Below are 27,444 nucleotides of genomic sequence, written 5' to 3' on the forward strand. Positions count from 1 at the left end.
AAAATGTGCCCTCCTAGGGATTCCATATTCAGTAACATAAAAGCCACAGGCACACAAACAACGATGAAAAAATAAGACATATTTGGGCATTTTTTTACATCAGAGTGTATACACACAGACACACACACACAGTATTCATCTTTTCCCTCCTGGTCCCATCCCAATACCCTCGATCATATTGCCTGTATATCTTGTCAGCCTGTAAAAGCAATAAAACCTAATTGGCATCTGACTTGTTTTGCTCTTTGTAGTAATATCAATCTTCAATAGCATAAAAACACAATTCACTCTTTTTCTTTATAAAACATGATTTAAGAAGCCAGTAGGGCTATAAGGAAAAAGTCAAACATCTCACTTGAGTCTGTCCTCTTTTAAAGCCAAAACAGTGATTCAGATTTTCTAGACTCTCCTTTATTTCAGACTTGAGAAATATTTAAAATGGGGCAGTTTAAATTCTTAACCTACCTTTTAGGGCGGCCCATTTTATTTTAGTTCTGTAGCACTGTCATGGAGAAGTGTCAATTTTGCCACTTTTTAAAAAAACAATTTTAAACTTCAACTCGAGAGCATCAAGCCTTGTCAAGAAAAACTTTATTTTGCTTCACAACAGTCTACATTCCAGCTACGTGATGGACAAAGTTGGGCAGAGAAACTCCTCTTAGTATATTACAACCCAAATGATTGAATAAATGAATGAAAGAAAACCATTGTTTTTAACGCAATACTGAACTCTCAGGAAAATAAGAGAATTCTTTAGAGGACAAGCAAGAATGAGAAAGCACAATTTCACTGAGGTAAATATGCTCTGGAGCTCTGGGGGATCTGCTGAGCCCACTGTACAAGACCAGGAGTTTGAGGGACCACAAGTGGTACAGAAGCTTGGGGTCAGATCCTAACCCCGTCCCTTCCCTCACCCCTAATGCCCACACGCTTCCCTCTGTAAAATGTACCCTTCATTGGGAAACCACATGGATATGTCAGCAATTAATCTGAGGACTGACTTCTCAACAGCTCCAAGACAGTGGAATGGTATCTTAAAGGTATTGAGAAAAAAATAAACACACAACTTAAGATTCTATATCCAGTCTGACTAACTTCTAAGAATAAAAGTGAAATAAAGAAATTTTCAAATAAAGAAGAACTGAGTATTTACTACCAACAGGGTAGTTGGTACCTACTTAAGAGACTTTTAAAGAAGTACGTAAGGATGAAGTAAAATAATCCTACAAAAAACAATCTGAAATGTAAGAAGAAATGGTTAGCACCAAAAGCAGACACATAGGCATAGCTAAAGAAACACTGATTTTACAAAGTAATAAAAATAACATCTTACTTGTGAAATTAAAGAATATTAAACTAAAATCCTCAGTATCGACCACATACCAATCAGGAGCGTGAGTAACTGTAGCGAGAACCAAACCAGTTGGGACAATAAGGACGAAACCACCTACCCCACCCAGTTAACTGTTTACAGTAACATGATATAACTATTTTATCGTCTTTATTATTGCCCAGGCAAATAACTACTGTTCATTGCAGAAATTTCCCAAAAGAACCATTAACTCCTTCAACTGAAAGCACCGTTTACAGCCTAACACTGCTGAACCTGTAGCCTGAAAACCCTTGCCTTGTTTCCACCAATTCTAAACTATTACATCCTGAGCCTTAGCCAATCCTAAGCAAGTCTCCACATGGGAAGATCCATTTTATTTTTTTATTTTTTTGGTGAGGAAGATTGTCCCTGAGCTAACGTCTGTGCCAATCTTCCTCTATTTTGTATATGGGACGCTGCCACAGCACCGCTTGATAAGCAGTGTGTAGGTCTGCACCTGGGATCCAAACCCACAGACCCCAGGCCACCAAAGTGGAGCATGCGAATTTAACCACTATGCCACCAGGCTGGCCCAGGTGAGATTCATTTTAAACCAAACTTCAAATCCACAACAAAATCTTGTTTTGCTACTCCTTCCCAGACACCATTAAAGCTGTCAAGGTGATCTTCTCTGTCACCATGGTAAGCAATAAATTCAGCTCTGTCTTATCAACATAGTGTGGTGATATCTGGGGAGTCAGCACTCCACAGTAGTTAACATGCTCTCAGGTAATTTTAGATTTTGAGAAGGAAGGTAAATATTGATGAACTTTAGATATTAAGTTAAAAACACCTTTCTAAGGTAGCCTTTTAAAAACACAACTTGATGTATAGAAATTCGTAGAAAAGAAAAATGGAAAGAGAAGATAAACTAAAGGAATGCAACAAAGGAAACCAAAGAAACAGAAAAACGAGTACACATAGATTGTACAAAATAGTAGCACAGAATCTAAAATATGTATAATAAGAATCAGTGTACTACATTAAATTCCTAAGTGAACACATACAGACTGTTTCACTGAATTTTTCTTTTTAATGCTACTCATGTTCCTTTCACATGAGACAACCAAAACACATGTAGCCACAAATGCTAACATGCACGCACATGCACAAAGGAGGACATAGGAAAGTTGAAAGGAAAAGAATAGGAAGAATGCCATGCAAATAATAACTGCATTTACCTAATGTAGCTTTCTTAATACTAGGCATAATATACTTTAAAGCAAAAACAAAACATTAATAAAGATTAAACAAAGTCACATCTCTGAACTTGTGTGCACCAACCAGCATAATTTAAAAACATATAAAGCAAAAATTGACATCTACAAGGTGAAACTGAAATCTATTTATTCTCCATCAGAAGAACTTAACACATGTCTTTCAGTAATTGATATATCAAGAAGAAAAAGAAATCAGGAAAAATACGGATGTTGTGATCAACACAATTGCAAAAATTGATGTAACACACATACATAGACTGCTGCACTGCACAACTGAAGAACACATTTTCTTTTCAAGCACATTTGGACAATTTAAAAATATGAAACCAAGTTTTAAATTTCAAACAATCACAGACAAAAAAGCCATATTCTTTATCTAAAATACAATTAATTTACAAATCTACAATAAAAAATGCATTTAAAAAGCCTTACACATTTATATGGAAAAGGAACAATATTCTTCTATGTGAACTATGGTTTAAAAGAAGAAAACAATAGATACTATAAAAATCTTCAAATGGACAAAAATAAAAATACCATATTATCAAAACTGGCAGGATGCAGCTAAAACAGTATCAGAAATCAAACTTATGTCACTGATAATAAACTGACAATACAAGCAATCAGAAGTGTCCGTCGCCTACAGAACATTCTGGCTAAAATCTTTAAGCAGGACCTAAATATGAAGACATATTCAGACAAATTAATACTGAGAGACATTCTGCAGAACAAATGGGCTGGACAGTTCAACAACATCAACGTCAAGAAAGCCAAGAAAAGAGATACAATAACCAAATGCAATGTATAATCAATGATTTATAACTGAATCAGAACATAATAAGGAAAAAGAAAACAAAGGAATGAAAACATTTTGGGATCATGGGAAACAGAAAATCAATTATATATTAGTAATAGTTTCATATTAATGCTAAATTTCTTTTCTTTCTTTCTTTCTTTTTCTTTTTTTTGGTGAGGAAGATTTGCCCTGAGCTAACGTCTCTTGCCAATTTCCTTCTTTTTTGCTTGAGGAAAAATAGCCCTGAGCTAACATTCATGCCAGTCTTCCTCTAATTTGCATGTGGGACACCTCCACAGCAGGGCTGGCAAGTGAAGTAGGTCCGTGCCTGGATCCAAACCCATGACCCTAGGCTTCCAAAGCAGAACGTGCAGAACACCAACCACTCGGCCACAGGGCCAGCCCCAATGTTAAATTTCCTGCACGTGAAAATAGTATTGAAATTACATAGGAAATATCCTTGTACTTAGGTGATACATAGTGAGATGTAAAGTGTCATTATATCTATAACTTACTTTTAAATGCAAAAATTAAAAGACTAAAAGTTTTTCCCCAAAGGGGAAAAATGCCTCTTAGCAAAGTAAAAATGAAGTACTTCAAATAATAAAGAAAAAAAAATCTCCATCAATCATCCTACTCAATATTGATATGTTAACTGCAAACCGTTTACTGGCAGTGGCCAGAGATGAAACAATTTCAGCAGCAAATAATGAGAGCATTGGGTTATACCACAAAGAACAAAATAAATGCCCATGAATCTATACTGACATAAATGATAAAGAAAGAAAGAAAGGGAAAGAAAGTGAAGAAGAAGGGAGAAAGGAAAGAAGGAAGGAGTGCAGGAAAAAAGGAAGGAAGGGAGGAAGGAGAAAAGAGAAGTCACAAATTTTCTTTACTGAAAAATTCCAAATAATATATGTATATATTCTCCCTTCCTCTGGGAGGTGGAACTTAATCACTGTCTGCTTGAACGTGGGCTAGACTTAGTTGCATGCCTCCAATAATCGCACATGAAACCGAGATGCCTTATCTTACTGAAGGAGAAACTCACCTTATGTGATCAAAGTGATCAAGGTTTAATAAGCGAGGCGGATAGTATGCAGCTTCTGATACGCTGGAAGAAGGCATATCACCTTTTTGGAATCCTTCCCCAAAACCCATAACCCCAGTGTAATCAGGAGAAAACACCTGAAAAAAACCTAAATTAGGGGACATTCTACAAAACACCTGACCAATATTCTTCAAAACTGTCAAGGTCATGAAAGACAAGGAAAGGGAGAAACTGTCACAGACTGAAGAGATGTGGTGACTAATTGCAATCTGCTTATCCTGAAAAGGATCCTGAAAGAGAAGCTGGGGACACAAAGTGGAAAAACTGCTGACATTTACATAAAGTCTGTAGTTTAGTTCATAATATTGTATGAATGTTAATTTCTTAGTTATGCAAACACACCATGGTTATGTAACATGCTAACATTGGAGGAACCTGGTTAAGAGTATATGGAAACTCTCTGTACTATATTTCCAACTTTCTATAAATCTAAAGTTATTCCAAATTTTAAAGTTTGTGTTTTAAAAAAAAAACAAACTCTAAAATCAGCAAGAAGACAGAGATACCTACTAATACAATCAATAGCTTAATAAGAGGTGAAAATAAAGAGTAAAAGAACTGAAAGGAAGAAAACTCTTTTTTTCACAAACCTTATGATTTTTTGCATAAATCCAAAATAATTCCCAGAATAATTATTAAAATAAGTAAATGCTTAGCATCTTGTCAGATATAAGACCAATACTAAAAAATCCATTGCTTTTCTATATATCAATATACAATTAGAAATTAATTTTCAAAAAGGGATTGTAGCAAGTCTATAAAGAATACAGAAGTAAATCTAAATAAGGATGCAGAACATCTATATAAAGAATATTTTAAAACTGCATAGACAATAAAGAAGATCCCAATAAACGGAGAAACAAAATTCTCAAGGACAGGAAGAGTCATTATTATAAGGATGTCAATTTTCTTCAAAATGATCTATACCTTCAATCTACTGCAATAAAAATCACACCAGGAATTTGCAAAGAACTTGACAACTTATTTCTTAAAAATGTATTAAAAAGTAAAATAGTGAGGATGCTTCAAAAGAAGAAGAAAATGAGGTGAGACTTCCCTATCACATAGCTTCTATAATGCTACAGTAATTAAGATAGTGTCATTTTGGTATATAGATTGACACAGCTGACCAAAGGAACAGAACAGATAGTCTAGAAACAGACCCGATCATATACAGAAATCAGATCTGCAAGTTAGCTGGTTTTGCACATCACTGGGGGAAAGAGTGACTATTCAATAAATGATGTTGTGACATTACTGGATACCCTAATGAAAAAGCTCAAACCACAGACAAAAATAAATTACAGATGGGTCAAGGACTTAAGTATGAAAAGCAAAATTTAAACAGCCAAACAGCCCAATAAAAACTGGGCAAGAGATATGAGCAGGCATTTCACAGGAAAGGAAATATGAGTAGCCAATAATAATATGAAAATTTCTCAATCTCATTAGTAATGAGGAAAAACAAATAAAAGTTAATCTTGAGGTACAATTTCACACTTACATACTACCAAAAATTAAAAGAATGACAAATCAAAAGGTTGGGAAGAGAGTGGTGCAACAGAAATTGTTGTATATTGTTGGTAGAAGTACAAATTCATCACTTTTAAAATCAATTTAACTCCACCTACTAAAGTTGAAAACATAAATATCTTAAGACAGCAATACCATTCTTAGACATAAATTCCAAGAAAGTTTTCTTGAACTTTTGGACAAGGAGAGCTAGAAACAAGCCAAATGTTCATCAAAGTAGAAGAGAAAAACAGGCTGAATACTCACACAACGGAACACTATACATGAAGGAAAACAAATAACTTAAGCTATCTGCATCAACATAAGCTAACTTTTAAAGAATCATATCATATTGCTTAGTTTTGCTTGTTTTGAAATGTATCAAGTCACAAAAGTAAACACATAGTATTATCCCATTGATATATATTTCAAAACAGGCAGAAAATAATTTCCTTTTTATAGGATAATACAGAGAGAAATACATCTATGTGGTCAAATTATAGAGAAAAGCAAGAGAGATCAAGAGAAAAAAACTTACGGCGATGATTGTATTTTCAGGGAAAAGAAGAAGGTGTAATCAGGAAGGAACAAATCGAAGGGATTTCAGAATTACTGGAAGTCACTTTTCTTAAGTTGAGTGAAGTAGCTAGGGGAGGCACGCTGGATGATGGTTTAATTTTTATATTGAACTACTAATATACATTACATACACACATAACTATGTACATAAAGACACACACATATAATGCTTCCTCTCCTGTAACACAACCCACTAGGTGTGCAGGTGTCATGTGGCCCTCTGGGTATTGACCTGTAGGAACTGGAACTTGGGAAGAGTCACAAGAAGCGCTAATACTCTGGCTATTGTTGTCACACAGTTCTTTGTCTCTGACCCAGGCGTCTCCTGTCTTCTATCAGCATCCATGAAACTGGTAGGCTAACTTGCTACTTTGCAAGTAGGACAAGAGCTTAAAGCCTTCACAATTTTTGACAAGATTATGGAATCCTGTATATGAAAAGAAGACAAGAGGTGTAGCATAGCGTGGTGAAAAACTACCTAAATGTCTGTTAAGAAAAATCTGTTTTAGCATTTGTTTAGGTATAAAATATGAATGAGAGCTAGGGCAGTCGCTTTACTTCCTGGACCTCTGTTTCCTTGTCTATAAAATGAAGGGTTGAATAACACTGTCTCTAAAATACAGCTAGGATAGCTTCTGTTCTCAAAGACTAAGATTATAGATGTAAGGAAAAAAATAACATGAAATGCATAGTCACAGAAAGAAGAAATGTTAAAAAATCTAACTACGTAAATGTTAAAGAAACAAATTGTGATGACAGCAAGTGCAAACTTTATTTCATCTGCATTGAAATATTTATCTGTATTATACCATAAAATGAAAATTCTCTTTTAACTTATATATCAAAGAGAAAATAAAGAACCCTACAAAGCAGCTCAAGTAAAATATTTTCATGATATACAAATGCCATTGAAGTGAAAAATCTTCAATAAGACCACTCAACCTTGACAAGTATATTCACATAGGATTTAAAGAGTAATATTTGTATGACATACAGTAGGTGGTCTTTTGCGTGGGTGAAATGCTCCAGCTGACTTTGGTCCATGAATGCTTCCAGGAGAATTATGATGAATTTCTACCTGGCAAACCATAATGTCAGCCTAAATTTCAAATTCTGCTTTCAGAACTGTATTTCTTCTTCATGATGAAATATTCAAACTTCTTAATCTTGCATGTGTGTACGTAGCCATATGTGTACCTCCAGATACTGGATACTATCATGTTCCCATGCATACTGCTTTGTCTTTTAACAGCTTACTGTTTATTTTATTGATTTGGCTATCAGGAAGCTCAAAGGTAAAAATTTTAGCACTGATGGTAACAGATTTTTTGGTACAACTGCAAACAGATGTATTGGTACAACTGCATTCCTTACTTGGCTTTTTATTCTTTATTCCTTATTTAAAATTTTTTTAGTCTATATGTGTTTTTTACTATAAATTACATCAAATTATTTTCAATAGTAGATAGAAACATAGCTTAAATAAGATTGGAAATTTCTCGGATCATCAGAAAAACATAACTACAAAAGATGCCATTTAAAATCACATCCTCAAAATGAAGCAACTTGAAAGACTACAATAGTTATTACACTCTGTTAAAATTTCAAGTATGATTAACTTACTTGCATATGTCATCTTCTGGGTCTTCAAGCCCAAATCTTTCATCAAAGGTAAGTTGTATCCATACATTTTCCTCTACTGCTACTAATCTCCACACCAAGTCCATATTTCTTGGATAAGTATGAGGAAACCTTGGGCTGTGAATACTTCCATTAGTAGACACAGTAATAATTCTCTCATGCTGGGGATCTTGTACTCCTAAAGAAAAAACATAGGCATAGACACACATTTAGAATAGACATTTCAAAAATCACAGGTTTCAAAATAGCTTCTGAAAAAAGGTATTCAACACAACTCCAAAGTTTCACGTGAGCTGGAATTACTAAACGATCTTAAATCTTAAATGACCTTGAAAAGAGAAATGAGATCAAAATAACAGTCTCAATTTCTTGTTGTAAGGGAACTATGAGCACTCTAAAAAGATATTAAATTATAAGAAATGTTGCACACGGCCATCCCCAATGGACCAGTGGTTAAGTTTGGCATGCTCCGCTTTGGCGGCCAGGGTTCAGTTCCTGGATGTGGACCTACAGTACTTGTCAGTGGCCATGCTGTGCCAGTGACTCATGTACAAAATACAGGAAGATTGGCATAGATTTTAGCTCAAGGAGAATCTTCCTCAGCAAGGGGAAAAAAAAGAAAGAAATGTTGCAGGACTTCTCAGTGACTTTAATATGCTAATATGAATTTTAACTTTCTAAGAGGAAAATATAGTATAAAATAGCTTCAAAGTTTATTAAGCATGGCAACCTTTTACATTATGAAATGCTAAAATATGTTGTTAATAATATCTTTCTTTTGATTAGAGTGTTGGGGGGAGATATGAGGGGGAGGGCAAATTGGTGTTGCTGAGACAAAAGTGTTCTTTTACCCACCCACTTGGGAGTTAGTAATCAGAAGAAATACATAATTGATATCTGTAAAATGAGTGGCTGTTCATCTACACAAAAAATAAGAAGTAAGATAGTTATGCTCTTTTGGGCCATGAAAATACAATCCATTTAAGTACGCTAAATTCCAGTAACAAAAAAAACCTTTAAACTATGTTTTATTCAATTTCTAAAATAATTTTATGAAAATATTTTAAAAGTCCTAAACTGGACCTTAAACACATGAAGTAACGTGCATGGCACAATACCCAACACTTAATTTCTTTTGCAACTTTTCTGTACTTATAATATCAGGACAACAATTTTAAATATAGCAATACCTCATTAGTTTTCATGATTTCTTACATATTACTAGAAAACTAATATATTTATTGTGCACAAAGCTATTTGGATTGCAAGAATTTCTTTTTGCACCCATTCTTTCTGTTTTATTCATGTCTATTTTCTTTTTATTGAGGTAACATTGTTTGATAACATTATATAAATTCAGAGGTACATCATTATATTTTGACTTCCGTATAGCATGTGTTCACCACCAAAAATTGAGCTGCCATCCATCACCTTACACCATGTGCCCCTTTACCTTTTTAGCCCTCCCCTCAGCCCCTCATTCTTCAACAGAAATTACAGTAATGGTAGCAAATTTTCAGTTAGTATTTATGTCACTGAAAACACATTATTGCACATTGATAAAATGCAATTTAAGAATATTGCCCTAAGAAACGTCTTGAATTTAAGAATTAATGTCAAGGTTCACTCATTAGTTAGAATGGTATTAAGGTTAAAGAATAACCTGTTTTAATGTTAAAGTACCCAAAATAATTTTAACAAGTTGTAGTTATGATTCTTAAAGCAGTTTTTTCATTCTCTTAAACTTGGCTGTTTCAACAATGTCTGGTAAGCACTATTTTACATTGTCTAACTTACAATTAGGAAGACAAAGTAAAGACAAATATAATTTTTTTTAATATATACAGTGCACATCATGGGGAATATCATAATATTAGTAAATATGCTTTAAGTACCATAGGATTTTTAAATTAAATAAATAATTTAATGCCACCATTCTTCTCAGTGCCGAAACTTGTTGTCAGTAGTAAGTAACCTATGCAGAAATATGTTCTCTGTTCGTGCTGGGTGCTAATATTTGATACTGCTATTGGTTATATTAACATAATCAATACCTTTTCTATGCAAATTTAGGACCAGTATATCTTCTAAGAACACAGAAAGATCTAACAAGTTAAAATCGCTAAATTTTCCCCAATCTCTACATTTTCTTCCAATAATTTACATTTTTCAGAGGTGTTTATATCAAGAGTCCTTCTCCTTTTTGCAACTAATTCTTTTTAATGAATTAATCTTCCTAATCAGATTTATTAAACTTTAATATTTGCCTCATTTTGCCTCAAAACAAATACCTTTTATCATCTAAGGCATTCTACAAATGCAGCAGAGTTTATTCTTTCATATACAACCTAGAAAATTACATGGCTACTAAAAGAACTGAATTCTATTTTTACATCTTCAATCAAAAAAGCTCATGGCTAAAATGTATATACTTAAATTGTGTTTACATTGTTTTTTTCTTTATAATTCATAATTCCATTGAGATACATTTAAACATAATTTAAAGACTGAAAATCTAGGCCTTATTTGTGGTAAAAGAATTCTAAATTTCCTTTTAGGTTAAATTGCTGCTCCCAAAAATTCATCTCAAAATGCAACGAGGTTTGCCACCAAACACATACGGTTTGTACATGACTGTCAAAGTGTTATGTAAATCTCAGACAACTAGGCCTATTATCAAAAAAAAAAAAAAAAGAAGAAAGCAGCAAACATTAAGTTCTACCAAATTAAGACTCTGCACTTACAGTTCTGTTGTTTAAAAACTCATCTTTCCAAACATATACCTTTACTAGTATTTTAGGGATGAGGCAAGTACATATTTTGTGACTATTTTATTAAATTTTTCCTTTTCCTGTGTCCAATGGACAGTACGCTTAAAGTACTAATGAAATAAAACACATGTTTGTAGTGAAATCACTCAAGTACTCACAACATACTCCTTTTGCAAAGTATCCTAAACAAGAATAAATCTTGTTCACCTTAGATAGCTCATCATGAAAAATGAAAATACATATAAACACTAAATTTTAAAAATCATTTCACATTGTCCTGCTGAACTCCCCTTAGGGCAGAAGTATTGAAAACTAAAATGAAAGAAAAATAGAAAAGAAAAGGAAAAGAAGGGAGATTAATAACGTAAATAGTGTAAAATTGTTGACTATATACATACACATACAATTCAGTTATATAGAATCTTATATATCTGTATGTATTCAATAAACTTAGCATTAAAATCAAAGCCATTTCATAAATATTGGCCTGGGATTTCATACTGTTAGTCCCCTTAGAGATATAGTTATTATGAATGAAAGAGGATAGGAATAAGAGAGTCATAAAAACAATAAAAATTCCAATACTTGAAAATGTACTATTAATAAAGATAATACTGAAAAAAAGGTTTCTGGATAATGCATAACGCACAAAAAAGAAAACTCATCCATGCTAATGTTTTAAGCTGACTGTAGCAGAAAAGAATGCAGGATTAAAAACCAGGTATAAAGAAGTCTCCGATCTTGGTCTAGTTTGAGAGTTCTGAAGAATGCTGGTTCCTGTTTCACACAGGCAAGCCTGTGGCAATGTGTCACCAGTAAACTGGTAGACTTCACAGGTGTCCTGTGAGATTTCTGATGTGTTTACTTCCAACCATACATTATTTTCAAATTGTGTTTTAAAAACAAGTGTTTCTGTAATAGTCAGTTGCATCTATTTCCAAATTCATATTTGAAAAATATCCGTATTCACTGGTCTTATTTGTGCTTTGCTCTGTTCATGGTTTCTTTCACCTGTGACAATCCTTTATCCTAATCTTGCCAGTTTGTTTATATAGCTATTTCTGCTTTCATTTGCATTAACTCTCAATTAACAAATTTCACTTTTAACAAGTTGGTTAAAATTACATGACACATATATATGTATATGTGTGTATATATACATGTCTATATGTAGCTAGTTTCACTGGTTCCATGAGTTGGTACCTTTTTGCCTAGAAAATCCTGAGTAATCTCACTAATCTTAATTCTCTAGCGAGAAGATATACTTGAACCCCACAGCACAAACAGTTCTCTCTCCATAAATTCCAAACTATATAGAAATACTCATTTTCATGCTTAATATTTTAAATTCTGACTATTAATACAAAAGTACAATAATATACAGAGAACTAAGACTCTAGTTTTTGTTTTATCATTGGCTCCATCTACTGTTTCAGATGCCTTTAAAACAGCAGCAAAATAAAAGGTCAATCAACATTAGTGTTGTCTACCTCAACTGTTTACAAAGTGCAAGAATAAATATTCACTAGGAAAAGATAAGAGACTGCTACATTAAGCAAGCCATTCAAACAAATGTAATTATTTAAAATAAACCCAATTGAAGTTCTTGCATTTATCCCAGAAGATAATCATTTTATTCCTCAAGGGAATGAATAGTCAAAAACCATATATTGAGAACCTATCATGTTTCATGTACTGGACCAGGGGTTTGGGACACCAAAAACAAAACAAAGCCTTATCCTCTTAATGTGACAACTCCTAGGACTACAGCTTAGTATCATTCCTAGACTAGGTATACTAGTAAACTAATATTCAACTAGTGAAACCCACTTCAGACGTTACCTCTTTTAGAATGTAATTCTTCATTCTCATTGTCTATTCCGTTAGGACTGCATATTTTAATCATAATGTATGAGTTGAACTAATTTTCTTTTCTACCATAGTATGAATTCCTAGAAGGCAAAACTATTTTTCTTGAAGTCCATAACCATTATCTAGCACGGTCCCTGGTACATGGCACTACCTAATACATACTGATAGTATAGAGAAACTTGATATCCCAGAATATGACAAAAAACTATTTTACATATTACTTCAACATTTCATCCTTCATTCCTAAGTTTTCAGACACTGTACATATAAGGGTAAGAAGATTTTACAATTTATACTCCTCCCAAATTAAAGTCTCTTAATTCATATTTGATATCTTACTCAAAGTTCATCTATTATAACTTACATATATATTTCAGCTGAAGGTGATAGGTCTTAGAGTACTCATTATTGAGATTTGCCATTTTCTTAATATGCTTGCTTATTTCTAAAAAATAAAACATGTTCTATAATTTTACCACACTGAGAATGCCACAATTGTAGTTATTTTATCTTAACTCTGAAATACGAATCAATTAATGATAAAATTTATTTTAGGCAAGACACTTGATATTGAAGTTTATTTTTTATAAACTGGAGATAATCACAGGCTGTTTTAAAGTTCAAATGAAATGATAAATGTATAAATTAACCACCTTGATAATTACAAATCAGTATGTACATGAAGGAGAAACTTTGTCCATCATATTCTGTCTAATTCAAATACAATGAGAAGGAAAATTTATCATGTATCGAGTTCTTCTTCTGTCAGCAAAAAGGACACTGCTATGTAAGACAATGCAAAATTGGTCAATATGTATAAGGATTCCAATTTCACAAAGATCAAACTGATTAAGCAAGAAGCAGTGACTTTTAGGCAGTGATTTCAAGTTTTTGGTTAATTAAAGAAGCAGGAAAAGGAGAACTTTGTAGAAATTTTGCCATTTCCTAGATCTGACACTATCTTTAAAAAAGTTTGAATTCTTTTCTATCTAATGAGAAGTCCAGGAAATCAGCCATTAGCCTCCTAACTATGAGCAACGGTAACAAATGGGGGCCCTTGTTCAGGAAGTTCAAAACAAATCTTTCATACACAATGAGAGTAAGTTAATATAGTGAGCATCTTCCCAGCATCCCCCACCACCACTATGAAACAGCCACTGGATAAAGAAAGGCTGGATTGACCCTACCCAGAAGTATGCCTGGAAAATCAATAGATAAGTCCATTTCCCTCACTGCATGGATGCTCTAATGGGTCAATCAGAGTCAATCCAATGGCTTTTTTTTTTCAACAGTTGGGAATTAGACCATTTTGAGTACAGAAATATGGTCCAGAACTACTATTCAGCTGTCATAATAGAATCCAGTCTGATGAAAAAGTTAATGCACAGAAGTAGGCAGATACATGGTGGTACACAAAAATGGAGCTAGATCCCAGCTCAAACCACACAATAAATTCATCCCATCTCTGGGCTTCTCAGATGCATGACTAAATAAATCACTTTTACTATTTAAGCCAATTTGAGTTAATATTTTTTATACATACAACCAAAATCATTATAGTGAATGTTTTGCCATTGCCTGGGGTGACCTTGGTTTAGGCTGGTCATCCTGGGGTGATTATTATTAGTGTTCCCTTTTCATGTTCTAAAATATCCAAATCAGCATCAGAAAGGATACAGCAAGTAAGGTCTGTAAAATTCTTCTGGTATTGAGGCATGAGATATAGAAATGGTAAAGATTTGACATCATGGTACTTTAGCCTTAAGGTAATGGTAGAAATAACCTATTTTGGTTTCATACAATGAGCTATAACATTTTTAAATGAAGGCTCAATTATGGAAGACAAACTGACATAATCTTCTTACCTATTATGCTTCCACGTATATAAACACAGACTCTCCTTAAAGCCTCTACCACACACCAATTAGTAATGAACATAATGGTCTACACACAAAATTGCACACACCACTATAGTGAAACATGTTTAGGTGATGCTATTATTTTTTATTCTGTGGTAAATTGTGCATTTCTTTATACACCACAAAGAGGTCAAAAGCAGAATGTAGAATAGAGATAAACTGGGAGTAATTCACATTATATAAAAAAAAATTCACTTTAAAGATTCACTATTGATTTCATTTTTGCAACATTTAATCAACTCTCTTGTTGAACTAATACTATTATTCAATGAAGAAAGTTTACATAAAATATTAGGAGCTCTGAAATATTTTAATCAGCAAAATACATTTACATGAAATATTATTATGACAAAAACTGGCTAATGCGATTAAGCACAAATTCATATTATATAACTTTAAACAAACAAATAAGCTGATTTAGGAGAAAATACGTTCAATAAAGCACCTCATCTGTTTTGGAAACTCAATATCGGTCAGTTTCCATCTGCACTGGACATATAATTTACAACATTCAGATTGAAGTTTACCAGCAAGTTCAAATATGGAATGCAGCTACCTATTTCCTTGTGAGCACACAGTGCCTAGATATAGTACTGACATTTTGATGGGAAGATGTTTAAAATTCTTCAGGGCAAATAATAACGAAAAAGTAATCAATACAAACTTACTCTTTCACAGAAAAAATGCAAATAAGGCCATTATTTCAGGCCTTTAGTGAATATTTAAAATTTAATTTTAAACTCTGAATTAGATAAAATAAATGATTCCTAAGAAACAACAAAATCAGAATATATTTATTTCAGTCTTAATATATTCAGCAATCATTAATGCTAAAAAAATGAGATTTTACTGCTCCCTACTTATATTTAGCATTTCATGTTCAAAGGTGGATGCATGTAATTTGTACACAATGAGCCTATGAATTTCTTATGTATAATATTCAAAGACAGGAAAAATAATAAATTTGGTCACTTTTATACAAATCATGTCCTCTTATCTTATGTTTTAAATGTTATTACATGCTGTCAGTAAGTGATAAAGTGTTTGCATTGTCATTAGGAATATTTGACAGTTCTAAGTTATAATTGTAGCAAGATCTTTAGTTTTAGGAGTAATTCCACATAATGATATCAGGAATAAATGAAGAGCAATTATACTGGGACATGATTGCCCCTCACAGGCTAAGTTTAAACGAATTTATGTTCACGAAAGTTCTAACCATTCTGCTCTGCTGGAAAACATCACTTCCCACCACACACTCGACTCTCAACAACTCTTGCCAATCTTAAAGTGATGTTAAGATATGAATAAAATATAAATGTGAGGCTTTTAAAAGAAATGGAAGCCATATATTAATAATACAATACATAATTGTGGTGGGAAAATCAGTTGCTTAAATTTTATATCTCAAATCAAAGACATTTTTAATAACGATGATGAGAATTCCTAATCATGCCAAGCTTTTTAATCTCACCTTCCATTATTTTATCATCTATCTTGTCTATTATAGAAGAATGACTGAGCGTAAACATGAAGATGTTAAGTTATATTTCATTCCAGAACTGGTTTGAATAGATCGGTTAGCTGAATTCTTCAGCAAAAGCTGGCTTTAAGACAATAGTTTTAAAATCAAACCAAAGATCCAGAGGCAAGAGGTCTAAAAAGAGGAGCTGAAACAAAGGATGGAACAGATTCAAGAACATATAGATTTTGAATAAAAATTCAAAATAGGGACTGAATTGGACTTTACAAATTTCACCAGAAGTTTCATTTGTGACGAGAGATTATCCTCCAACACCTCATTATTCACCAGTTCCTTCAATATCATCCAAAAATACCCACTTCCCTATCTTCTGATCTCAGTGAAGACTTTGAGGATATGTCTGTCAGACTGGACACTGTCAGAAGCCACAATAAGATTTGAGAGTCCTTCTTTATGGTATTTGCACTGTTTATATGACTGTAATCCCCCAGCCAGCAAACGGACCAGCTGCATTCATGACCTCCCAGCAAGTGAACAGACTTGTTTGAAGAGAGCATTTCCTTGAAAATTCTTGCCCATGAAATCCAATTTTGATGTTTAAAAACTCTCACCCAGGTTCCCTATAAATCTATCCTTTCCTCTTCTGAAAGAAATAGAACACTGTCCAAAAAAATGGAGCAAAGAGATGGAAAAAAAATGCCCAAGGGCTGAGGGAGAGCAGGAGAAAGCTAACAGGAAAAAAAGTACAAATTATACTTAATTACAGCAAGCGTAACAATACTAATTATCTTGGCAAATGGATATTACTCCTATTCTCAAGTTGAGATAGGGCCTTTAAAAGAAAGATATGCATAACATAAGCCTGAAGAACAACTATACGAATCATTTAAAATACGTCACTTAAATTTACAGAGATCTATTTCTGCACAACCACACAAACTATCAAAATTTTTATTTTAATAGCAGTTATCATAGTTCAAAATTTGATTGTGATGTCATATTCTGGCTAAAAGTCAACCAAGTCAACCAAACAAAAGATTTCTGATGGGGAAGCAAAATGCCAAAATAAAAAAATACAGACTGAAATAGGTCTTAAGACTTTTACTCATTTATTAACAAGAAACTTTTACTCCGTACTTTCTGCTAAAAGAAAATACTATAAATGAAGGATGGGAAAAAGGTCTAAGAAATACCAGAATAATCAATTATTACACTTGGAGAGAGATACTCCTACTCTGTCTACACCATAACAGTCAAAATAATCTGCCAGGGGAAATTATCTTTAACATATCAGAGAATATGGAAATGAGAATAGAGACATTTCAGTAAGCACGCTGCAGTTAAAGATTATTAGGAATATGAAAACAGCACTGGAGTGTTGGAACAACTAGATAGAAATGTAGAAGTGAAAGCATAGAAAAGACTCCCATTACGAAAGAAAGGCATACAAGTCTACACTTGTTCATGTTGAAGAATCAGATAAGAATATTACACCACCTAAACAAATTCTCTTCTTTAATATGACTCATTACATCAACCTTAATTATGGGAGAGTATATTAGAGTGTATCAGAAGAGTTTAAAAATTCAGAGTAAATAAAAATATATGTTTTGCTTACCTTTTAAATGTTCTTTCTCCTCTTTTCTATGCCAGTCCAGATGCTTGGGTATAGTTCCTCCCTGCCAGTAGATGGAGATAGTAAAATTGAGTCTTTTGGTGACCTCAAATCCTAATCTAGGTGGTTCAGAATCTTCAATTTCAGATTTTGGAAGTAAGAAAAAATTTGAATGATTGAAAAGACACATAAAGCTTGTAAAAATGATTATCTGAGTCAGTCAAATGAACTTTTATTCATGGTCATTTGTACCAATCTTTAAGGGAGAGGGTCTTGGCTGGCATAGAAAAAAATAAAAGAAAGAGCATTATTTTGTAGGATATATTCCCTTGACTCTTCAGTCTTGCCAGATCTTGCTCATTTACTCAACAAATATCTATTGACTACCTACTCAAAATTGCAGGTTACTAGCCAGATGTTTTCATATACATTATCTATTTAATGTTTTTAACAACCCTGTGAAGTAGTAATTATCATCCCCAAACATCTTGTCCCAGAAACTATATTTTTAAAAGTTCCATATGGTGAGCTGACTCCTGCTTGCCAAGTTTCTGTAGTCCACATGACGTTCAGTTAACAGCTTCTCAGATTTAGGCAGAATTAGTTTCTTCTTCCTACTGATAAAAGGACCTTGAAGTTGTTGGAAACTCATTTGCTATTGGTAAAAACTGGTTTTCCTTTGTTTCAAATTAACACAAGTCCTCTGCCAGCTTCTTGGGAAGAAATTCAAAAAGCTACAGTGCAGCCATTTTATAGAGATTAAGTGGATCATCTGAAATAAAACAGGGTTCAGGAGTAGAGCCGCATGAAAATGCTTTTCTTTGAGAAATTGCTCACTGAAGATCAAATTCATAGGGAGAAGCATTAAAATTTGTGATTAGTAATAATGGCTTATGAAAATAATAAAATTATCATTTTCCAAAGCTAATAGAAAGACACATAAGTACCTCTTGAAGATGGTAAAGAAGCAAACTATAAGAACATTTAAAATTGAATTGAATACTGATAAAATCATGAAATAATTAGTACCATTTTTCTCACTCAGTTTAGGAAACCTGTTGAAATTTTAATTATATCCCTTATTCTTATCACAAAGAAAGTCCAAGCTTCAATATTCCTTGTAGTCACAGTCTGTGACTTGATTTCAACACAACGCACCTTGGAAAAATAGGGCATGACAGTACTACTCAAACAAGAGAAATACCAACTTGTTCAAGAATTAAAATTAAATTATATTAAAATAAAACTACCTTCTTTTATTTACAGTCATCTTAATCACTCTGTCCAAATGAATACACTAATATTTGTATACCACTTTATAGTTCTTATAATGATTTCCAGATTACAAAATATTTTCCTATACATAAGATTATTCTGGTTATCACAACAATCTTAAAAATCAAATGTGTCATGCAAACTTTATTATTGTGAAATAGAGCTGGTTGCCACAAGTAAATCAACCATAAAATTTCTTGTCCAAACCAATACATTCTTAACAATGAAGGAGGGTGGCATTATTAATTGTGTCAGAACAACAGGCATAAACCATGATGGTCCCCAGGAAACTTGGACATATGGTTACCCTAATGACAAATGACAAGGTTAACCTTCAATCCAGATCTTTTGAGTCTCAATTCTATTCTCTTTCCACTACATCACACAACTCCAGGAAATCTTTCAACCTGGACATCTGTGTAATCAATTCTTAAGCGTCTATTTTCCTGTTAGCATCCTTACTCAACTTACCCCACTGTATAGAACTTTCTCTTTGTTTTCATAAACTTGGTAAAATCGATTACATTTACATACTTTATTTCAAGGTAGGTTAAAACAACAACAGCAACAGAAACAACAATCCTAATAACTGTTTCTGTTTAACTGCTTTTTAGTGGGATTATTTGTGAGGTGTTTCCAATACTAGCAATAAAGCAGGAGACCTTTTTACTAATTATTACTGATTTGCTGGATTCTGGCTTCATTCCACTGCTTAGAACAATAGGGTTGACGATAATTCTACTTTTAATCGTAAACATTCTTCAAGGATTTGGTACGCCTTAAAAAATGATAAATTCCATATTAATTTAGAGAAGATGAGAGATCATTGAAAATGTGCTTAATCATTAGGGCTAAAAAATATGGAAAAAATGAAACTGTACTAAAAGTGAAAACTGCTTATCCTTCACAATGGATGAAAGTCTCATATACATATTCATTTACTTACTCGAATATTTAGTTTTTAAAACATCTGCGTGTAATTTAATTAACAAACTCTAAAAGATCATGGATTTTGCCTAGGTTTTTGTTTTGTTTGTTTTTTACTATTGTATCACCTAAAACATAGCACAGTGCCTAAAATATAATACACACTTAATAAATATTTGTTGACTGGATGAAGTGCCTAGGAATAAAGCTCATGTTTCACTCGCAAACATTTACAAAGAAAATTTAGTAGATAAAAAGGTTGACATATGGGTTGATTCCTGGTCTATCATTACTTTCTAAAGATCACTGGCTTAAGAAGAATTGACCAAAACCCCTCACATTATGTGAAAAGACACCAGCAACCTACTGCCATGTCATCAAATATGTTTCTATTGATTAGAGTTATATTAAATTCATGTTTGGAATTACTTCATCATGATTTATGAGCTCTCTAAAACAAAACTTCCAACAACTGCAAATTTCATCTAAAAAGCATTATATTCAGGGAAGAAATTATTTTTCCTTTCTGAAATCAAAAGTGAGCATCTGTTTTGGGGCTGGCCCTGTGGCCCAGTGGTTAAGTCCGCGCGCTCCACTACAGGCGGCCCGGTGTTTCATCGGTTCGAATCCTGGGTGCGGACACGGCACTGCTCATCAAACCACGCTGAGGCAGCGTCCCACATGCCACAACTAGGAGGACCCACAACGAAGAATATACAACTATGTACTAGGGGGCTTTGGGGAGAAAAATGAAAAAAATAAAAATCTTAAAAAAAAAAGTGAGCATCTGTTTTAAAAAAAGATAATCCTCATTCTCTTGTCCAGACTTTGGAAAAACACATATATAATAAGCAATGACAAATTTGAGATTTTTTCTCTTCAAAATTCCATTTCTTACCAGAATTCCAACATCGCCTTATGCTTTAATTTTTTTGTGCCAGATGACAGGTAGAATAGGTAATATTTAGAAAAGATTGTAAGTATTATGGTATAGTGGAATAATACAGTAGTACCATTATGATAAAGAGCATGCCAGCAGGATGATCTAGACAGAAGAAAATAATAATGTAGGAAGTTTCTGAGACAAAAACAAAGCTTGACATGATTTGCTAAATGTCTATAATCCTCTGTTCCTTTATAATTGCTCCAATTATAAAACTAGGTTTCAGAATTCCTCAAGTATGTTAAACTTCTGAACAAAGTATAAAAACAAGAGCTATTTTTTTCTTTATCCTTCTAAACCAATGGCTTGAGAAAGTTTTGAGAATCTGATGAAAGGTATGGATGCTCAAGCCAGAAAATTATATATCTGAATGCACACTCTCATAGTTTTCACACAGTAGCATACAATTTCAGAGTCTTCATCTGGCCCCTAGAAACTATCTATGAATCCTTTTATCCATGAAATTGAGGTTAAGAGCACTTTCCTAGGAAATAACTTGTCCATTATAAAGCAAAACAATGAATTCTTCACTCTAGGATCAGATGGGTAAAAAATGCATTGCGGTCAAATATATCAGCGGAAGAGAGTAACCAATTTAGCAATCAGGGATTAAGAAAGAAATGGATTCTGAAAGGCTAGCTTGAGTTTTGGAGTCAGTTGAAAAAAGATATACACATATATATACATAATATATATAAATATATATATGTTATACATATATGTAATATATAATATAAATAATATATATTATACATAAGTATTATAGATATAGCACGTTTTTACACAAAGATAGTGACAGTATTTCATAGACTTCCACAGCAACTTATAAAAGTATCTAAAATATTTTCCGGAAAAATATATCTACAATGTGTAATTCAGAACAATCTAAGAATTCTTTAAGTTCACTAAAATAATGATCTTTTCCAGAGAAAATTTAAAGATTCGTTATCAAGAAATGTATATATAAAAGAATATAGCAGATAATTTAACTGCGCTCATGTTTCAATGAGAAAGACTTATTTACTATAAGAGTTTTTAAGTGGAATGACAAGAGCAGTTTCAATTTTTTGAGCCCCAAGAGTAGGTTAGAAACTGTTGGGCATTCCCATGAGCTATCTTAGAGTAATACTGTGAGGGAGACTCTATCACCACCACTTTACCAATGAGAGAACTTCTAACTGGATAAAGACACCATGAACAGAGAAGCAAAAAAGTACTGACAAATGTAGACCCTGCCAGAGAAGATGCTTCAAATTGCAGGAACAGATTGATAACAAAACCCTTTGCTCTTATGGCAACCGTAAATGGTACCCTCAGGGTGAGAAGTAGCAGGAGTTCACGTGTTTTAAGATGGCAGTGGTTGTCCTGAGCCATGAAGGTGGGTCAGATCGAATAAAATGCATCCAATTTGATCCTAGTACTTTTGTGACTGAACTGAGAGTGATTCATTTTCAGAAGATACTTAAGACAATATTAAAATTTTCCTCTACTTTTTTTTTTTAATAGCAAAAAGGCCTGTTCAGTCAGGTTGAAAAGTAGTGAAACAAGGATTGAATATGCTGTTATTTTTTTGGTTCATAAAGAAGTTTCAGTAATATAATTAAAATCTTTCACCAGACTTTATATTACATAAATGAGACTAAAGAACATTTAAAAAGATAATACTAAATATTTTAAATTGTATATAAGCAACGGAATTTTTCACTCAATATTAACTAAAAATTTTTTTTGAAAATTGTACAGTAAATAGTTGCTCTCCTTTAGTGGTTTATTGAGAACAGTACAGAAAATTTATAGTAAAATAGTGTACACTAAGTACATTTCTAATCATCCTTCAGGCTCATATAATGATCTGGAAACATCATCACTTCTCTGCTTATTACTGAAGAGTATAAGTGGGATAGGGAAGACAGTAACTGTGATCTCTTTTTTACTTTTCATTTACTCCCTCTCCATAAAAAGTATAGTACACCAGTAGAGTATAGTATAAAAAGGCCAATATAATAAAAGTCCTATAAAGGGGTTAAATTGTAATTAAAATATATATATTTCTTTACCCACAAAGTTCATCTTTTATTCAAGAATAAAATACTTTAGCATGCATATTAAGCTGAAATTTTATTAAATCATGTGCAGAACATATTCTGAGTAGAATTATATTTCAGAACTATGCCTAAATATTGCCCTGAGTTAAAGTACATGACGTGGAGCCAGGCTGCTGCCCTGGAATCCTGGCTCACTGCTACATATTCAAGAGTTAGCTACAAAGCTCTAAGCAATAAGGCTAGGTGACACGTCTACCTCTTGAACTAAGTGACTTTTAAAGACATATAGTAAGTCTCCATATTCGCAATCTTTAAGATTTCACTTTGCTTCAAGAGGTGGTAGCGATTGGTGTTGATCTGGGTGTTAGAAGGTGGTGGAAAGGAACTGTGTTTAACATCATGGCCAAGGCCAAGCTACTTATCTATCAATTCAACTGAATTTAATGATCAGCTCTCCCACATCCTGCTGTTACCTTAAGAAAAGCGGCAAATTATTTAGAGAGGGGTTAGAGAATTGAAAAATATTCAACACAACTTCATGAGGTTCACATTTTAAGTGATTCCTCTCTCTTGCTGTTCACAAGTATGTGATTATAGCTAGTTTTAATATTTTTCTACATTAAACAGAGTTCCTAAAATTAAAACCATAAACTCAAAATACAAAAAGAATTCATGGGAGTGCTAAGAATCTATATAAGTGTAAAAGAAAAATATGAAAGTTGGATTCAAGCAAAAAAGACCAAATCACTTGATTCACTGACAAAAGTAAGGTCATGTGAGGAAACGAAATGAATATTTTGTGGGGAAAAAAGGGCAATATATTAAATACTATGAATGTCATGCATGTAAAAGATTTCGTAACAGTCATACCTGTCACTAAAAACACAGGGAAGTACTTTGGAACTTCAAATGACATTTTTCTTTTTTTTATCTAACGTAAAAATAATTGTTGAGCTGGAAACTAAATCTTTCCTAGGTTATTTTAAAGTCAAATAAAGTTTTCAGTACTGTGAAAACAAATTGTTCTAAAAATTATTCCTGTGCAACCATTCCTATTTAAGGATTATCTGTCACCGGCATTGAAAATACAAAGGATAGGTCAGTGCATCTGGTAGAGAATCAATCTGATAATGCTTTAAAATGAACAAAAACACCCAAGAAAAATGAAAAAGGATACGGAAAACAACTCTCCAGAATTAGAAGCATACTATTTTTTTCAGTACAACTAAAAAAGTAAGCAATACACACATTTTCAGAGACTGATTTTATAATCAATATATCCTACTCCAAACTCACGATCGTTTGTGAGGTCTAGTTGCTCTTCTACCTTATTTCCTAACATGTATTAATGGAATCACCATTTCACCAGCCAGTTAGCCTCAAAAATCTCATCATTTTTCACTTTAACTTTTGTTTACGATGTTACATGGTCAATTCAATTCAATATGATCGAGATGAATTTTAAATAAAACCTGGCCTACCACATGGTTAATGCTTAATACATATTGGTAATCGTTGTTTTGCAACTGTCTTCAATATGAATTATTCAATTTGCTCATAAGGCAATCTTCCTTTTCTTTAATAAAGGTTCAGTTATCCAGTCCTTTGACTCAACAGTTTTTTCACCCCAAGCAACAGTATATTTGTGTCCTACTAGGATATTTCTGTATGTGAAACAAATTTTCTATGTTAAAATGAATACTGATAATCTCATAACTCCTCAAGGAATAAATTTAGAAATTAAACATATTTCACTCAATATGCATATTCATGTCTGCTTTTATTAGAGTAATTTTTTTTCCTTTTTATTAAGATTATGATAGTTTACAACCTTGCGAAATTTCAGTTGTAGATTATTGTTTGTCAATCACATTGCAGGTGCACCCCTTCACTCTTTGTGCCCACCCCCCACCCCCCCTTTCCCCTGGTAACCACTAACCTGTTCTCTTTGTCTACACATTTAACTTCCACATTTGAGTGGAGTCATACAGAGATTGTCTTTCTCTATCTAGCATTAGAATAAATTTTTAAGTGAACAAAATTGAGAGGAAGGCTGGTTTTGATTTATTTTTTATTTTTTAAACTTCGGTGTGGTTTTTGTCATACACAAAAGTTTAATTTTAACAGTCAAATTGTGAGTCTTGTGTCTTATTTAAGAAACTATACCTTATACTGTCAAAAAGATATTTTATATTTCACCCCTAAATGTTTCAAAATATATATTTTTGTTTATAGCACGAGTCCTGTTTAATGTTATATATTTTCCCAGTTGGATGGCCAATATTCTAAACATCTCATGTTACATAGCTCAGACTTCCCCCATTCTCTGCTCCATATATCGATTTACTATACGTATGTAAATCAATTTCTGGTCTTTTTGTTCTTTTACATTGTACTATTTGCCTATCCTTGAACAAAAACACCGTCTACTTACTGTCTTTATAACAAGCTTTAATCCCTTGACTACTCATAGCCCTTCAGTATTCCACATCAGTTTTCAGATTAGTTGATCAAGTTCCATGAAATTCTATAAGAATTTCACTGAAATTATGTTTAATTTATAAAATTATTTGAGAATACTTTACATAACTGTAATATTAAATTGTCCCACCGATAAACGTGGCATTTTTCTGTCCATTTATTTATGTTTTATGTATTTTTTCTTTTTAAGACTATTTGAACAACTCCAAAGACAGCTACTGAAAATAAAGGGAACTAGTAAAAACTTGTCCATAACAATGAGCAATGGCAACCCCCGGGCCTCTGTCAACTAGGAAATGCCAATATCAGATTTGTGACAACATCCCAAAGCCTAAGCGTATGAAATAAAAACAAATGCATGGTGGAAAAAGTAACCCCTGCTATATTCCTCAAGAATGTCAAAATGTTAAAATTTTCTCAATCTTGGTTCCCTCACCCATCACCACGAGAACTACCACGCTAGTTTAAGTCACATTCACAGCCTTTAACAGTTTTGCAGCTACTATTTCAATAAAGTTTTAATTATCTTTACAAAGATCTTGCACACATTTCATTGGATGAGTTAAAAGGTAGCAATTTTGTAGCTGTTATGAATAGGATAGCTTTTTCATTATATTTACCATGGATTCGTCATCATATCACTTTAAAGTTTTTCTTTATACTTACAACTCTTTGAAATCATCTTATGTAACATGTTTGCTTTAGGGCCCTTCTGTCCCTTCCAGAAGATAAGTTCCTCGAAAGCAGAGATCTTGTCTGTACTGTTTATTCCTGCATTCTTAGCAACTAGAATAATACATTGCCCTCAGGAGGCACACAATACATATTTGTTAAATTAATAAATTCATATTTATCTAATGATATGCTTTAAATGTAACTATACAATAACAGTCAGACTGTTTGTTTTAACTGTTCTACGATTTTGTAACCCTCTTATCTATCAAGAGGATACCAAAAGGACTGGAAACACAGCCAGGAGCCAGTAATAAATTAGGTGAGTCTATGAAACAAAAATGATTGACTTACTTCCCCTTTTCATGCCTCTCCCTATTTCTTCTTCTCTTTACTCCATTCCACACATTTATTATACTTTAACGTCTTTTTTCCTCTTATTTTACCTTAATAGGATATTTTTTTTTCCTCTCCTCCCAACTCCTACCCATTTATCTCACCCAGAGTAATTTCATTAGAATTAAAGTTTAAAGTGTTTCAAGACAGACAATAGTCCATACTGTTATAAAAGCACAAGGCTGAAGTGAACTTAAAGAAATGTTTTTGTCTTAAATCTTGAATGAAATGATGAGCACATGACATACTATCTTCTACTTCTAAGAAAGTTTCCTTTTGAATATGCTGTCTCTGTGAAATTAACTCTTCTCCATAATCTTCTTTAAGGTGTTACCCTTGCTGTATTTAAATGGCTTTTATCTTTTTCACCTATAAGTAAACTGATATTACAAAGTAGTTTCCGCTAAGCGTATTAATACCAAATTATTTTTTTTAAATATATGAGTGCTTCAAAAGAATGCTCAATTCCTATGCAGTTGACACGTAAACTCCATGAAGATTAAGAAATCCTTTTAATACAGAACCATTTCCTAAGAGTAATTAAGTGACTTTCTCACCAGTACATGTGCACACAGTATCCCCAAGTTTAACCCAATTTAATGCAATTTATTTGTATATTATATCTTGCTATATTTATGCGACAAAAAAAGCTATGTTTTATAAAATTGTTGGAAAGTTTAATTAAAGAAAGTGTACAAAGGAAAAGGTAAAGGCAAGAAGATAATAGAAAACATTGAATGCTGAGTGATTCAAAATACTAAAAGGAAACATGGAGGGAAAATCCCATAGGCAAACAGAATAACTGTTCACAAGC

General features: G+C 32.9%; 1 protein-coding gene across 2 annotated transcripts in view; it reads right to left on the reverse strand.

Moving 5' to 3' along the window:
- The window catches only part of PDGFC (platelet derived growth factor C), a 208,513-nt gene that overhangs the window by 84,533 nt on the left and 96,536 nt on the right, over nucleotides 1-27,444 (reverse strand). For both annotated transcript variants that reach the window (XM_070504953.1, XM_014844069.3), the window contains exon 2: nucleotides 8,214-8,409. In XM_070504953.1, coding sequence (XP_070361054.1) covers nucleotides 8,214-8,409 — 196 coding nt within the window. The remainder of the gene's footprint in view (nucleotides 1-8,213; nucleotides 8,410-27,444) is intronic.

This window comes from Equus asinus, chromosome 3 (assembly GCF_041296235.1).
Source record: "Equus asinus isolate D_3611 breed Donkey chromosome 3, EquAss-T2T_v2, whole genome shotgun sequence".
NCBI lineage: Eukaryota > Metazoa > Chordata > Mammalia > Perissodactyla > Equidae > Equus > Equus asinus.